The sequence below is a fragment of the Prionailurus bengalensis genome, chromosome B3, assembly GCF_016509475.1.
Source record: "Prionailurus bengalensis isolate Pbe53 chromosome B3, Fcat_Pben_1.1_paternal_pri, whole genome shotgun sequence".
Classification (NCBI taxonomy): domain Eukaryota; kingdom Metazoa; phylum Chordata; class Mammalia; order Carnivora; family Felidae; genus Prionailurus; species Prionailurus bengalensis.
The window spans coordinates 108,204,939-108,222,449 of record NC_057355.1 but is presented as its reverse complement, the minus strand read 5'-3'; the positions used below and the strand labels follow the sequence as shown (position 1 = coordinate 108,222,449).

Here is a 17,511-nt window from a genome sequence, read left to right as displayed (position 1 = left end):
AAAAACAAAACCCAAGTGTCCTTCAACTGATGAATAAAGAAACTGGTATATCCATAAAATGATATATCACTCAACAAAAAGGAACAACAACAACATGCATGATCTCAAACACATGTTGCTAAGTTAACAAAACTTGACCTAAAGGCCTATATGTATGATTCCATTTATATGCCATTCTGGAAAATCCAAAACAACAGAGACAGAGATAGGGGGTTTAGGGGTACAGGGTTGACTATGAAATCGTAGCAGAAGGGAATTTTGAGGGGTGATGGAACTGCTCTATATTATGATTATAGAGGTAGATACACAGTGTGCATTTGTCAAGACCCTGTATACCACAAAGAATGACCTTTACTATACACGAATTAAAACATAAATTTTAGGGGCACCTAGGTGGCTCAGTCAGTTAAGCAGCCGACTTCAGCTCAGGTCATGATCTCACCATTCATGAATTCAAGCCTTGAATTGGGCTCTGTGCTGACAGCTCAGAACCTGCAGCCTGCTTCAGATTCTGTGTCTCCCTCGCTCTCTGCCCCTCCCCTACTCGTGCTCTGTCTCTCTTTCTTTCAAAAATAAATAAACATTTAAAAAAAAAAATTTTAATTGTTTAAAACAATAAGTTTTAAGGTGCCTGGGGTGGCTCTGTCAGTTAAGCATCCCACCTCCTGATTTCGGCTCAGGTCATTATCTGACAGTTCATGAGTTCAAGCCCTGTATTAGGTTCTCTCTCTCCCACTCGCTCTCTCTCTTCTCTCTCTCAAAATAAATAAGAATTTTATAAATAAATAAATAAACAAACAAACAAACAAACAAAGAAAGAAATAAATTTTAAAGAGCTTTAAAACACTGTGATCATAGCAGGCACCTGGCTCAGTCATTTAAGTGTCCAACTTTGGCTCAGGTCATGATCTCGCAGTTCCTGAGTTGGGAGCCCCCCACAGCACTCTGCTGACAGGTCAGAGCCTGGAGACTGCTTCGGATTCTGCGTCTCCCTCTCTCTCTGCCTCTCTCTCTCAAAAATAGACATTTATTTTTTTTGTTTATTTATTTGAGAGAGAGTGAAAGAGATAGCAAGCAGGGGAGGGGCAGAGAGAGGGAGAGAGAGAGAGAGAATCCCAGGCAGGCTGTGTGCTGTCAGTGTAGAGCCCGATGTGGGGCTCAAACTCACAAACTGTGAGATCATGACCTGAGGTGAAACCAAGAGTCAGATGCTTAAATGACTGAACCACCCAGGTGCCCCTCAAAAATAAACATGTAAAAAATTAAAAATAAAAAAAAAACCACTATGATCACAGCACCACCACAGATTTACGAAGCATAAAAATGCCAAAAATATCATAAAATTCCCTCAAATTCAAGAATCCTAAAATATGTATTACCTAATTACACAATGTAAATAAATTATAATGTAACTCACTTAGATATTTAACTATAATAAACAAACACTACTGATAACATTAAAGTTGCACTTAGTGAACATTTTATACATACGTTTTAATCTTCCAAACAATCATATAAAGTGAAATTTATCTCAGCTTTACCAATGAGGAAACAAACTCAGAAAGAGTAAAGAAATCTCTTACCCATGCACACACACCTAGTAAGTGGTAAAGCTGAAGTTTAATCCCATTGCATCTGAGTCTTTCCATGCCCATTTTCTTTTCTCTATATTGTCTCTTAAAAGCTTTTGTAATTCCTTAATGAGTAATGTTTTCCTTTACATTATTTGAAAATGTGTTATTTCCTACATTTATAAATTTAAAATGAATTATGAGTATTTTATATTGTCCAAGTACCCACATACTCATGATCATATAAAATGAAGTTAAAATATGCAGCCTCTGCCCTCAAGATGTTTATAATCTAATTGGTGGCACACATATGACAAACAAGATAGGCAATTTTAAAAATCAAAAATCAGCTGAATGGGCAGTTGGGGAGGGAAACATTGCTGTGAGTGCCTCATAATAATAAAATAATTCTAATTGCTTCCTCCTATCTCTTGCATTACCACTGTCATTCATTGCACTTATATATAAGCATGTGTGTATATACAGACACACATAAACAAACATACTCAAATATAATATTGCTATTAGACTTATCTGTTAGAATAAGAACAAAAATGTAAGTTTTTATTCTGTCTTATTTCTTCTCTTATGCTCTTCCTTTCCTTTTTTACATCTTAGCTTCTGACCTATTTCATTTTCCTTGGCTCTAAAAGAACTTCTTTTAACACTTCTTTCAAGGAAGGTCTACTGACAAACGATTCCTTTTTTTTTAGTTTGTCTGATAACCTTTATTTCTCCTTCACTTTTTTTTAAATGTTTATTTTGAAAGAGAGAGAGCGCACGCAAGCGCTAGCAGGGAAGGGGCTGATAGAGAATCCCAAGCAGGTTCCACGCTGTCAGTGCAGAGCCTAATACAGGGTTCGATCTCACAAACCACAAGATCAAACCACCTGAGATGAAACCAGGAGTTGGACGCTCAACTGACTGAGCCACCTGGGCATCCTGACTCAGTTTTAAAAGATAATTTTGCAAGGTACATTATTCTAGGTTGGTGGTTTTTTTCACTCATCATCTTATATTACACACCACTCTCTTCTTGTTTGTGTGGTTTCTGAGGAGAAGCCAGATATAATACTTGTCTTTGCTCCTCTATAGGTAAGGTATTTTCCCCCCTCTGGCTGCTTCAGGATTTTTTATCTTCAATTTTCCTGTAATTTGAAAATGATATGCCTAGGCATAGTTTTTTGAGCATTTATCCTACTTAGTGTTCTCTGAGCTTTCTGGATCTTAGGTTTTGCTTCTGGTGTTAATTTGGGGGAAATTCTCACTTGTTACCATTTCAAGTATTTCTTCTGTGCCTTTTTCTCATTCTTCTCTTTCTGGTATTTTCATTATGCAAGCGGTACAACTTTTTTCTTCTTTTTTCTTTTTTCTTTTGAGAGAGAGCCAGAGAGAGAGCACAAGCAGGGGATGGGCAGAGAGAGAGGGAGAGGGAGAGGGAGAGGGAGAGAGAGAGAGAGAGAGAGAGGGAGAGGGAGAGAGAGAGAAAGAATCACAAGCAAGCTCTGCACTGTCAGTGCAGATCCTGACATGGGGTTCAAACTCACAAACTGTGAGATCATGACCTGAGCAGAAATCAAGAGTCAGATGCTTAACCAACTGAGCCACCCAGGCGCCCTTGTGGTATACTTTTGTAGTCATCCCATAGTCCTTCGATATTGTTCTGCTTTTTTGTCTGTTTCCAGTCTTCTTCTCTTTGGTTTTCAGTTTTCAAGGAGTCTATTGGTGTATCTTCTTGCTCAAAGATTCTTTCATCAGGGGTATCTAATCTATTAATGAGCCCATCAAAGGTATGCCTCATTTCTGTTAGTGTTTTTTTCTCTAACATTTCTTTTTGGTTCTTTCTCAGAATTTCCATCCCCCTCCTCACCACTGCCCATCTGATCTTGTATGTTGTCTACTTTATCCATTAGCATCCTTAGCATATTAATCACAATTGTTTTAAATTCCCAGTCTGATCATTCCAACATCCCTGAGCCTGGTTCTGAGGCTGGCTCTGTCTCTTCCAACTCTGTTTTCTGCCTTTTAGTATGTTTTATCATTTTTTTTTTCTTGATAGCTAAGGCATGATGGACTGGAAAAAAGGAACTACTATAAATAGGACTTAAGCAATGTGGTGGTGAGGTGTGGGGGTTGGTAGCACATTTTATAGTTCTATGATTAGGTCTCAGTCTTTTAAAGAGCCTGTGCCTCTAGACTATGAACTTCACATGTGCTTCTCAGTCCCTCCCTCCTCCTCTTAGGTGGGGCAAGATGGTTAGAGTGGGCTGAAGTTATGTTATTTCCCTTCTCCCACACAGAAGACCTGAGCAGCTGGAATTGAGTATTTCCCTTCCCCTGCATCAGGTAGGTTCTGATAAACTCCAGCAGTTTAGGCTCTGATGAAATAGTTTCTCCTGAGGGTAGGCCTTATTAAGAATAGAATGCACTGGTATATTTCAAAACTGTTCCATTTCCCTTTCCTCTGCCAGAAACAAGAGGGGATTTTTCTCTAATATTCACTAGAGAATCTCGTAGAGGTGCAAGAGGTAACACACAAAAAAGTGTGGGGGCCCTCAATGACTGGTTCCTCCATGGAGTTTTAAACTCTCAGAGTTGTCCACACTGAGCCTCCAACAATTTATCAATTATAATCAGATTTCCCTATAGGAGCACTGGTTCCTGGTGAGGTGACTGCCCTGGTAAGTTGTGAAACACTGTATTCTCTGTCGATCTCTCTAATTTTGAGGGCAGCAGTTTGCCTTTTGATCTCTCTTCATTTATGGATCTAAGAAAAGTTGTTGATTTTTCACTATGCTCAGCTTTTGACTTGTTATTATGAGTTGGCAACATCCAAGCTTCTTACATTCCATATGAGAAACCAGAACGCTGTATTTTCTTTTAAGAATGTTTTCCTACACTACAAGCTTAAAATTTATGTAGAAAAAGAAAAAAATATACAAACCCAGTATCATGTACAACAAAACAGTGTCATGTACTTTGAGAATTATTTATTACTTTCCATTTTCCTTACACTACACATATTCATGTTTCTAGATGTCTAGCCTAGATCAAATACTGTTCTTAAACATCTGAACCTTCCAGTTTATCTGTAAAAATCAATATAAAATTATAAACTGCAATCCTTGAAATCTATCTTTCAAACAAGCCATTAAAATACAGCTTACCATTTTGATGCCTGTGGAAAATGTCACTGGTTTTATAGGTTTAGGTTTCTCAAGTTGCATTTCCAACTGGGTAGATCTATCTTTATGCTGAGCCAAAAGTAGAGCAACAGGGAGATCTGAACTCTCCTGTAAGAAAAGTTAAAGTGCAACATGAAAGTTAAAAAGGAAAAACTAATGAGCAACAAGTCTTTCATTTTAAATTATGCCCTTTCATAGGCATTTGATGTCAACCTAAATATTCACTTTATGGAGAACACTTCACAAAAAATTTTAACATTCCATAATAAGAAAAGGCTGTTTGAGATTCATAAATCAAAATAACCTGCAAAAAAGTATTTTTATAAAATCCACATTAAAGACAATAGGGTCTTATTTCATCTAGCAAAGCCAACCATATTTATTAAAATTAAAAAAATTAAAAGCTAATCACAAAAAGAGTAATACAAAGTACTATAACGTAGATCAGATGTTTATCTAAGACACATTTTTCTACCAGTGAATTCAGACCAGTTTGAAATTGTTTCCCATTAGATTTCACCTGAGGCCGTTTGGAAATGATCCTTGTTCTGTTTTGCACAATAGAACGATTGTTAAGTACAACCAAAAATATATTCTCTCCTTTACTGAACTTATTTTTAGAAATTAAGTCTAAATTTTTTTAATTGACAAAATGATAGCAAATATTTATTTTAATACCTTATATTGACACTAAAAGAGGGCTACTATTTACATAAATCTGCATATATACATATGAATGACACAAGCAATGATACTAATTCTTATATGCAGATGCATTTATCCTGTTTAACATGAAGTTCTCTTACATGTTCTTCCACATGCTGTGGAGCTAAGGTCTAAACTAAACGTATCCAGACTTTTTCCTTCCCGAGTTTTCAGTTAAATAAGAACCCAGAAACACATGCAGAAGGAAGGAGATAATATATACACAGTACTTTATATCTGTAAACAAAAATGAAGATTACAAACACATTTCTATCTATACCTATAGATATTGAGCCTATACCAAGGCTATCTATGAAAACAGACATATTTTTCAAATGGCCTAGAGATTTTTAAAATAATAACAACCCAGAACTTAATCCTGGAAAGACTATATTGTTAAACATTCCCTAGTATGAAAGTAAACATACAGCAGAATCTAATTTTCTTTCCAAATCTAACAACTTTATACAATTTTTTAGGCACAAATGTAGTTAATATATTTAAAGGAACTTTTTTAAGTCTATAGTACAGAAGTAATTCAAATAAAAAGCAAATTATTTCAGCAGAATTGTCCTAGAATAAATCTGTACCTCAAGACTTGGTAACAGAAGTGCTTTGCAAGAGCAATGTTACAAAGATTAAATTTTTTAAATGGAAGAACACAAATTTTATTTATAAAATATAGCCTTGGGGCCTTTAGCAATAATAAAGGAAAATAGGGGCACTTGGGTGGCTCACTCAGTTAAGTATCCGACTTAGGCTCAGGTCATGATCTCCCGGTTTCTGAGTTCGAGCCCCACATCAGGCTCTGTGCTGACAGCTCAGAGCCTGGAGCCTGCTTCAGATTCTGTGTGTGTCTCTCTCTGCCCCTCCCCTGCTCATACTCTGTCTCTCTCAAAAATAAATAAGTTTAAAAAAACATTAAAGGGGCACATGGGTGACTCAGTCAGTTAAGCATCTGACTTCGGCTCAGACAGACAGTTCATGGGTTCGAGTCCTGCATCAGACTCGGTGCTGTCAACACAGAGCCCGCTTTGGATCCTCTGTCTACCTCTCTCTCTGCCCCTCCCCCACTTACTCTCTCTGTCAAAAATAAACATTTAAAAAATTGTTTTAATTTAAAAAATAATAAAGGAGAATGAATGAAATATATACTATTGAGAACATACTTGAACACCTTTCATACTCTGCAATAAAGCATTAGTTATGCATTAGCAACAGTATTGCTGTGAATTCCTGCAGCTATTTTAGATGTTCATTAAGAATTTTATAATTAAACGTAAAATTAAGAGAGAATTTAAATGGACTGTGGACCAAAACATCTTTTAAAACCCATTACTGCCTTTTCATATGTAAAAATTAACAGAAGAAAACTAAATTTCTTAGCATTTCTCCTCAATCTATACTCTAAGTGAATTCAAATACTCTTCCATACCTGGTATTTACTCTAAGTGAAAGTCCTTATGTAAACGCAAGACAGTGGGCTCACTTCAAAAAAGTTGCTAATCAATACTTGGGCCTGTTTTAATCCTGGTTTCACTTTCACATAAAAGGCCCTGAACATTAAAATGCCTTGGTAAAACAGATGAAATTCAATAAAAAATAAACATTCTAGGAATCTAAAACCAATTTTGACATTAAGGCATACAATTTACTTCAAATCTGCTTCATTCCATTTTAGCACTCAAAACTTTGAAGCCTGAAAATCTTTGTGAAAGTTAAGTTAGAATTAAACAGGAGCTCAGGCAGTTAATTGTCCAACTTTTGGTTTCAGCTCAGGTCATGATCTCAAGGTTCGTGAGTTTGAGCCCCACATCGGGCTCTGCACTGATGGTGCAGAGTCTGCTTGGGATTTCTCTCTCCCTCTCTCTCTGCCCCTCCCCTGCGTGCGCGTGCGCTCTCTCTCTCTCTCTCTCTCTCTCTCTCAAAAAGTAAATACACATTAAAAAAAAGAGAGAGAATTAAGCAGGAGCTCTAACAACAACAAAATCAATCAATGGAGTAAAAAAAAAAAACTATGGGAATATACATGCTCTCAAGAATACATAAAATGCAGATTCAGCCTTAGCAAGTTATTTCATTTTTCTTAGCTTTCCAGGTTATCTTGAAAGATTCTCTAAACCTCATTAATTGCCTGAAGGTATACTGTTTAATATTTAAAGAAATTTTAATAAGACTGCCTGTAATACTCATTAAAAGCTTTATAATGACCACTTTTTAAAGATTATTTTAACTGACTTTAAGCAAGCCATCTGGCAAACAATATTTCTAATAAAAATCAGCTACTGCATTTTGACAGTATTAGCCCTTAACAAAATTTAAGACATAAACTGAAGAAAATTTTCAAACAGGAATATAAAAAGATTTAATAAGTTAGGACCTGTTTAAAAATCTTTTTCCAAACTGTTAAAAAAAAACTGAATTTACAGTTAGGATTAAATAAATGGACTTTTTAGGCAACATCATGGTAAATGCTAAGTCATAAACATTAAGACCATAACATTAAAATCTGTCACATACAGTATAATGTAATGCTTTTTAAAGGTTAAAGAGTGACCATTAGCACAAGAATCAAACCCAAAAACAGGAGAAAAAAAATTCTTAATAAGTAGTGCTTGTTGCCTAAATTAGATCCAGAGAACAATTCTAAGATTTAAGCTTCTAGACATATTTACAAATGCCAGTATTATCTTTTTCATAGAATCTAACACACGAATATACATAGAAAAAGAAACAAAGTGTGTTTTTTACTTATTAAGGATTCAGGAAGATAAAAAGAAATTTAATAATTCTTTCTATTAGTCAATAAGAACTAAACATACATTAACATTTTAACAGAAACAATGAATGATCATTTAAAAATTAAAGTAACAGAGAATTTTTAAAAATAAAATTAGGAAACCAAAAATTCAAAATGTACTGATATTTAAAAACAATCTGTTGTAATTAATTGGTCTAATGAATACAGTAAATTTCTAACTTTTATTTAACCACCATGTTACATGCTCTAAACAGTGAAGAAAGTATGTGCAATAATGACTTGCAGGTGAAGAAAACAGGAAGTTGCAGGGAGTTTGGGGGGAGGTCTCACAAAAACCAATATTAACTCCAGGTTATACACAATGTACAACATTGGCAGTTTTACATCTTGCTTCATGCCCCACTGAATTAAAGGGGAGCGTCATGCCAATAGCACTCAATGAGGCAGCAAAACATTACTTTGAGTACTAAAAAAATACGCAAAGAATAATTACTATGCAGAGCCAGCTAACCTCAAAATTATATCTAAAATCTCTTTATACTAGATGCAATATTTTTTAAATATTAAAGTATATTTTCATTTCATGTCTAAGTTCTATTTTGAATTAATTCAATTAATTGTATAAAGGAGAAGCATTACCAAGGAAAAGTATGTCCCTCTTTGTATAAAATGATGGGGGAAAGAACCTTTCAATAAAATAATTAGAACATCAGTATTTACTAATTCATTCTTTAAAGTTTTCAATTTTCACAAAATTCATGTCAACAAAAAAAGGTAAAACACATGTGTCATTTCAACTGTTAAAGGCACAACTGACAATGATTTCAAGAAAAATTAGTGGAAATCACTAAGAAAAATATATTCTATTTTATATGCTGTCTTTATTTTTAGAACCAAATTTACATTCCACTTACACAAAGTAGATAGGGTTTATGAAACACATTTTCTATCTAAGCCTCATTAATGCCCTTACTCTTACTTTTCCTCACTTTCTCACCTACTTCTAATTTAATTATCTTGTTTTCTCTTTTTATTCCTGGTCAGCTCACATTTGGCCAAAAGAATGGTATAAAAATATACACATACACATTTACCTAATCATAGAGTTACAAATACCACATCAACTAGACTGACGAATTAAAGTATGTTACCACTACATAGAAATTAATTATGTGGACAGAAAAGGAAAGGGAAGAATGCAAAAGACTTTCCTGGAAAGGACGATTTCTACTGTGATTTTATGTTATCACCCTAGGTTATAAGCATCAAATAATATACCATCAAATCTGTGAAACATTTCCGAAGCCTTAGTTATTATTACTGCTATTATCTAACAATGATGACTACTTGAGGAGCTAATTATTGGAAAACACAATTTGCAAAACACTGCCATTTCTTTCAAATACATTCTTTCTCATGCAAAAATATGAAACATAGTTCTCACAGAGTAAATAGAATCACTATAAATTTCACATGAAGCCAAAACACTTGAAAATGGGCTAGTTATAAGAAAGCCAGTGTTAATCAGGAGAAAACTGCCTTAAAAACAAAGCATTTTCATCAGTAAGCTTAAAAACATAAATAACCTATTAATAGTAGACTGCCTTACATCAGTTACATTGCTCTTTCATCTAAAAATAAAACGGGTATTGACAAAATGGGTTTTTTTTAATAAAGGAATAGAAGTTGAATACACCAGCACTGAATATGCCAATAAAAATGCCATTTAAATGCCATTATCCAGCATAATAAAAAGGAAAAATAAACTCTGAATACTAATGATTTGTTCAAGACATTTAGCATTATTACATACCAGTTCATCTAAAAAAGCTTGCTTGTTCTTCCTTTTTAGAATCTGCTGCAGTTGCTCTTCTTTTTGAATAAACAGTCTTCTTTGTTCATTTTCCTGTCTTTCTACCTCTAAAGCTTCTTCCAATTCCTCCTGTTCCCGAGTCTAAAACAGAAATATTTATATATAGCATGGAATAAATTTAGTAACCAAAACCAATCCTTTACTGCACTCCGACACTTTCTGGATACATAAAACATACTAGTCACTTAAGAGTTTAATAGAGCAGCAATTCTACTCTGCAGGAACTAGAGTTCATTTTATTATTTCACATGGACATGTTACTATGAAAGAGAATGACACCTATCATTTAACTAACACCTAAACAAGTACACTTCACTCAGTTGCAGAGCTGTAGGAAATGTGTTTAATAAAGAATTTATTTATTGATCATTATTACAGATAGTTTTGAGTAATTCATTTTAGAGGATTTAACAAGAAAAACAAAAACAAAACCCAATAAAAACAACAGAGACAATCTACATACAGAACTACCAATTGAAACACTCCATTGAAAGGACTGACTTATTTAATAGAAACAATTTCCAGAACATTCTAGGTAATGAAAAGTTATCAATGTCCTAAGCTTCTTTTCCCTAAGCTGAAATAAGTCTTTATGATGCTAGAGTTCCAAACATCATCATGTTGCAAAAAACTGAAATTATTTTCTAACATAAGCATATAAATTTCAAGTCTTCTTTGTGCACTGAAAAATTCAAAATTCAAAGCTAATATGTAAACAGAATGAACTATAGTTCTACTCATTCTCCTTTTATGGAGTGCCTCGGAAATATTAAATAATTCCAGGTTCTGAAATTTATTCCAACTTAAAGTCATGCTTAAAAGCAATACTATACATAGTCTTTGTTCTTTCATTCTTATGAATGAAAAATACAGTAAAATCTAAATGGCTTTATTTTAAAGCTCTTTTTTTTTTTTTTACTTTGACAGAACATTGAGAATTTATGGCACCTTGAGGTAAATGCAGAACGGAGGAAGAGAACATAATAGGTTTGAGCATCATAAATATATGAATAGCAGACACCTCAGAGAAAAATATATTTATATTTAAAATAATATTTAAAACCCTTCGGACTTCAAGCTGTATTACAAAGCTGAAATCATCAAGAGAGTATGGTACAGGCACAAAAGCAGACACTCAGATCAATGGAATAGAATAGAGAACCCAGAAATGGACCAACAAATGTATGGCCAACTAATCTTTGACAAAGCAGGAAAGAATATCCAATGGAATAAAGACGGTCTCTTCAGCAAGTGGTGCTGGGAAAACTGGACAGAGAGATGCAGAAAAATCAACCTGGACAACTTTCTTACACCATACACAAAAATAAACTCAAAATGGATGAAAGACCTAAATATAAGACAGGAAGCCATCAAAATCCTTGAGGAGAAAGCAGGCAAGAACCTCTTTAACCTTGGCCGCAGCAACTTCTTACTTAACATGTCTCCAGAGGCAAGGGAAACAAAAGCAAAAATGAGCTATTGGGACCTCATCAAAATAAAAAGCTTCTGCAAAGCGAAGGCAACAATCAGAAAAACCAAAAGGCAACTAACGGAATGGGAGAAAACATTTGCAAATGACATATCAGATAAAGCATTAGGATCCTAAATCTATAAAGAACTTATCAAACTCAACACCCAAAAAACAAATAATCCAGTGAAGAAATGGGCAAAAGACATGAATAGACACTTCTCCAAAGAACACATCCAGATGGCCAACCAACACATGAAAAAATGCTCAACGTCACTCATCATCAGGGAAATACAAATCAAAACCACAATGAGATATCACCTCACACCTGTCAGAATGGCTAACATTAGCAACTCAGGCAACAACAGATGTTGGCGAGGATGAGGAGAAAGAGGATCTCTTTTGCACTGCTGGTGGGAATGCAAACTGGTGCAGCCACTCTGGAAAACAGTATGGAGGTTTAAAATTAAAAACAGAACTACCCTATGACCCAGCAGTTGCACTACTAAGTATTTATTCAAGGGATACAGGTGTGCTGTTTCAAACGGGCACATGCACCCCAATGTTTATAGCAGCACTATCAACGATAGCCAAAGTATGAAAAGAGCCCAAATGTCCATCAATGGATGAATGGATAAAGAAGATGTGGTATATGGATACAATGGAGTATTACTCGGTAATCAGAAAGAATGAAACTTGCCATTTGCAACTATGTGGATGGAACTAGAGGGTATTATGCTAAGTGAAATTAGTCAGTCAGAGAAACACAAATATCATATGACTTCACTCATAGGAGAACTTTAAGTTACAAAACAGATGAACACACGGGAAGGGAAGTAAAAATACTATAAAAACAGGGAGGGAGACAAAAACATAAAGAGGGGGTGCCTGGGTGGCTCAGTAGGTTAAGCGTCCAACTTCAACTCAGGTCACTATCTCGCGGTCCGTGAGTTCAAGCCCCACGTCAGGCTCTGGGCTTATGGCTCAGAGCCTGGAGCCTGCTTCTGATTCTGTGTCTCCCTCTCTCTCTGCCCCTCCCCCATTCATGCTCTGTCTCTGTCTCAAAAATAAATAAACGTTAAAAAAAAAATATTTTTAAACAAACAAAAACAAAAAACAAAAACATAAAGAGACTCTTAAATATGGTGAACAAACAGAGGGTTAATGGAGGGGTTGTGGGAAGGATGATGGGCTAAATCGGTAAGGGGCATTAAAGAATCTACTCCTGAAATCATTGTTGCACTATATGCTAACATGGATGTAAATTAAAAAAATAAGTTAAATAAAAATTTTTTTAAAAACCCTTTACTAGATTTTTTTTTAGTTCACACATTAGATAAACTCCCAAAAAACAAAGTTCTCAACCAAAAAGATGATTCACCTACAATTCAAACTCAGTACTATATCCAAAATTAAGTTTAGCATCTGGCCTCCCAAAGTGATCACACACCTATATTCCTTGTGTCCACAAAGTGCACACCTACATCTCAGTCAACTTCATTTGAAACTACAAATTTAGCTCTATTTACTCCCTCTCTCCCTCCCATTCCTCTTAAATTAAATCAGTCTCTACATCCTATTAGCATCGCTCCCTATAATTTTACAAATGTTTCCTTCTCTATTGCCAAGGTCGCTACTCTAATTCAGGCCCCCCAGTGGAGAGGAGAATTCAAACTTCATCTAGAAGGATTAGTAGGAATAAATGTAAAAAGTCAGGGGCTGAGATATGAAGGCTGGAAAAGTGAACTACTTGATTAGAGGCATAGAAGCAGAAAAAGATGTGCCACATAGTAAAATAGTGCCATAGAACCAATTAAGTGTAACAAGATACAGTGAAAAGAGAATTGATAGAGTGGTAAATTCTCCTTGCAATGATAAAAGGACACACAGAGAAAGAAAAGATTTCATAGGGAGTATTATGGGTTAAATGTATCCCCCCCCCAAATATATGTTGAAGTCTTAACCCCTAGTACATGTAAAAGTGACCTTATTTGGAAATAGGGTCTTTGCAGACATAATCAAATTAAGATGGGGTCATACTAGAAATTCAGACACAGACACACAGGGGAGAAGGCCATGTGGAGACAAAGGTAGAGATCAGAGTGGTACTGAAGGTTCTGACAACCACCAGAATCTAGAAGAGGCAAGGAAGGATTCTTCCCTAGAGCGTTTAGAGAAAGCATGACCTTGATGATACCTTAATTTCAGACTTCTAGACTCTAAATTCCTTTTTTAGTAATTTATTTCAGTGGCTCTCGGAAACCTAGGAGGTTGAGGCAAACACTTGAAACGGTAGGTATTTACCCCATTGGAGAGTGGAACAGCTATATGGGCAGAGAAAACAAAGGTGCAAAGACATGAATAAAGCTGGAATGCTTAGTATATCCAAGTCATGAAGTATGGGGGTGGGGGAAAGCTCTAGACAAAACTGGAAAGGAAAGCAGAGGACAAATCATGGAGCATCCATCAAACCATACTAAGGAAATCTGTGTCATTAAGGAAATCTGAGGGATAACTTTAGAAAGATGATTAGAAGCAGTGAAGTATTCAGACCAATGGGATCATAACTGAAGACAGGAAAACTGGTTAGAAGAACATTTCGATACCCAGATAAGAAATGATGAGAGCCCTAAATAAGGTAATAATAGAATTAGAGGAGGAACCAGGTTTGAAAAATGATGGGGAGAGACTATCAACAGTATAGGAAGACAGACCAGATATGGCTTGAACACTCGGATAAAGAATGCAAGAGAAACAAATGGTAAACATTTAAAAATTCAGCTCTGGAATGCTGAATTAAAAGTGCCTATAATAATCAAGAAATAAATGTCTATTAACGATACATACATATATATACACACACATATATACATATACATATATACATATATATACATATACGTATATACATATATATACATATATGTATACATATTACATAGTAAAATTCTACAAGCTCAGGAGAAAAACAATGTGCTGCAGAAACATTTGAGAGTAATTAGTATACAGGGTTAACTCATAGAGAGAAGCACTGAAAGGAACCATGTTTTAGACTCAGGAAGGAAAGCTTAAGTCTCCTAATCTTGAAAGGGGAAGGTGAGGGCAGCAGGACGAGGAGGAGAATGGAGTGGCCCCACAGAAGTTAAGAGAAGTTAAGGGAAGAGGGATTCCCTATCAAGGGAGAAGCCTACACCAAACACAGCCAACAGGCCCAGTGAGATTCAGACCAACAGTTCATCATCTTTGACAATGAGAAACTGGTAGCCTCAATTTTCTCACTGAAATAGAATATATGAGCATCTTGGACATAGTAGATCTCAATAAATATTGATTGGCTAGCTAGATGACTGAATAACCGGGAAAACAGCCATCATTAAAAAATCAAACACTGTGGGAATGAAGAAGAAGGTAATGGACTGAGAGAAGGAAAACAGGTTGAAAATTAAAGGTCTCTGTGTTCTTCCTCATGGCACTACGGTACCCAGTCAACCTCCCTTGCCTTCACCTCCTACTCCTAATACATCAGTATAGGACTTGCTATTTTAAACTCAAAATGTTTCTCCAATTCATCCCCACCTCTCCATTTCTTGTTTAAGTCACCTCTGAACCCACCAACATGACTGCAATAACTTCCCATTGGTTTCACAAATTCCAACCTCGATTCTCTCAAATTCAACCTCCACGAAACCACTATATTCATTCTAACAAAGACAATACATTATCGCTTGGTTTAAAACCCTTCAATGACGATCATCCACAACCAAGTTTTTATAACATTACTCTGAGGAATCTTGAATTCTCTAATAAGATGCCTAAGGTATACTACAAAGAGACTGAACAGATGGGAATTCAGCCTATCCCTCTACCCACTAAGAAAAGTTTGGTTTCACTTCAACCAAAGTATTCCAAGCAAGTTTTCATTTGAAGAAAAAGTTCACCGAAATTAGATTATTCTTTTACTGCAACACTCACTATTATTTCCTAGCTTAAAACTCTGAATGAGGGGTGCCTGGGTGGCTCAGTAGGTTCAGTGACTCTTGACTTTGGCTCGGGTCATAATCCCAGGGTTGTGAGATCGAGCTCCATATCGGGCTGAGCGTGGAGCCTGCTTAAGATTCATTCTCTGTCTCTCTCTGCCCCTCACCCGTGCTCTCTCTCTCTCAAAACAAACTTAAAAAAAAAAACTCTCTCTCTCTCTCTCTCCGTCTGCCCCTCCCCCACTCACACACTCTCTCTCTCTTTCTCTCTAAAAATAAATAAATAAATGAAAACTTCAAACCTCTGAATGAAAAAAAGTACTCACTTAAAAGGAACATCCTTCTATTAATGAGTTAAATGGCGCTAATGGAACAAGTTACCTAAGAATACCTATTTTGCATGTATCTTCTAACTCAGTGAAAGCTACTGGGCAAAGAGAGTAATTTTTATGTCACACCGATCCTCTCAGAAATGAGACACCTTTCTAAGGAAGGCAGGCTGGGTATGAATGGAATTAGAATGTAGTGTCAATCCCTTGAGAACTTTATGGCAGGAAAGAAGTACTGAAATGAAACACTCCTATAAAGAGAAAGTCCCTCTAAACACAAGATGAAAACACAAGCTATGTGATCCAAATATGACTTGTATCATTTTTACCAATGATCACAAATTCCTGACAAAGTACCTCAAAAATAATCACCTCTGCTTTCCTCTAAAACTGGAAAGTCCAGCATTAAAAAAATGACAGCTAAACTGTATAAGTTGGACAATTAAATCTCTGCATGCTCACAATTCATCTCTCTCTCTCTCGCTCTCTCTCTCTCTGTATATATATACACACACACACACACAATACACATACACACATATATATGTGTGTGTGTACATATACATATACACATATATGTATATGTATACATATACAAATACTATATACATATACATAGTATTTCTGGCCTAGATTTCAGCTAAATTCTTTGTAATTTTAACTAGTTTTAGAGGAAGATAGCTTTTCAGGAATCAGATGGAAACATTCATTTCTAAGCAAAAGAAGAAAATACTTAGCAACCAACCAGCTTTAACTTATTTTTCTGAATGACATCTTTGTTTTCCTTTTGGTACATCTCCATTTTCTTTTTGGTGTTGTCCAAATCCACATTATTGGTCAAGTTGAAAACTGCATCAGAAAGGAAACAATGACATGAAAAACAGTTTTAATATAAATCTTGAGTGGACAATAAAAAAAATTCATCACACTGACTTAATTCATCAGATTGTCATTACTTACAGCTATATTTATGTCCTTTTACCTAATACCTACTTTAGAAACTAGTTCTAGTTCAGCAACTATGTTTCCAGAGCCAAAGACTATCAGACTATCACACAGAATATCTAAATCTCTGAATCACCCCAGAAAACCTAAGATACGTGTTTGTCATAATCACATTAGATTTGATTTTTAAAGTCCCCATTCTAACTTTAAAAGTACATAAAAGATTACTTAAATTATTTAAATATAAACAGTAAGTCTGGGATCTACTATACTAGTCAGAATCAAAACTGAAAAGAATCTGTGCTCTACAAAGAGAAAATTTATCCAACAGAATAAAAAATATTATATAATTATATAATTTATAGAAAACAAAAACAAGTTTAATTTGCATTCCAATGGTCCCTATAGTCTAGATGTAAAGAAGCATGATATAGGGGCACGTGGTGGCTCAGTCAGTTAGGCATCCAACTTCAGCTCAGGTCATAATCTCGCACTCGAGCCCCACATCGGGCTCTGAGCTGTCAGCTCAGAGACTGGAGCCTGCTTCAGATTCTGTGTCTGCCTCTCTCTCTACCCCTTCCCCGCTCTCTCTCTTTCTCTCAAAAATAAATAAACATTAAAAAAAATTTTAATAAGTAAATATGATATTGACAGCAGTTAAAAATTATGGGGCGCCTGGGTGGCGCAGTTGGTTAAG

The 17,511-nt window shown here is 35.5% G+C and overlaps 1 protein-coding gene across 1 annotated transcript in view; it reads right to left on the bottom strand.

The window, feature by feature from the left end:
- Positions 1–17,511, bottom strand: part of MNAT1 (MNAT1 component of CDK activating kinase) — a 214,025-nt gene that overhangs the window by 121,235 nt on the left and 75,279 nt on the right. Inside the window, exons 4-6 of the mRNA XM_043556300.1 lie at positions 16,615–16,718; positions 10,036–10,176; positions 4,739–4,864 (exon numbers count right to left, since the gene is read on the bottom strand). Of these exons, the coding sequence (XP_043412235.1) occupies positions 4,739–4,864; positions 10,036–10,176; positions 16,615–16,718 (371 nt within the window). The remainder of the gene's footprint in view (positions 1–4,738; positions 4,865–10,035; positions 10,177–16,614; positions 16,719–17,511) is intronic.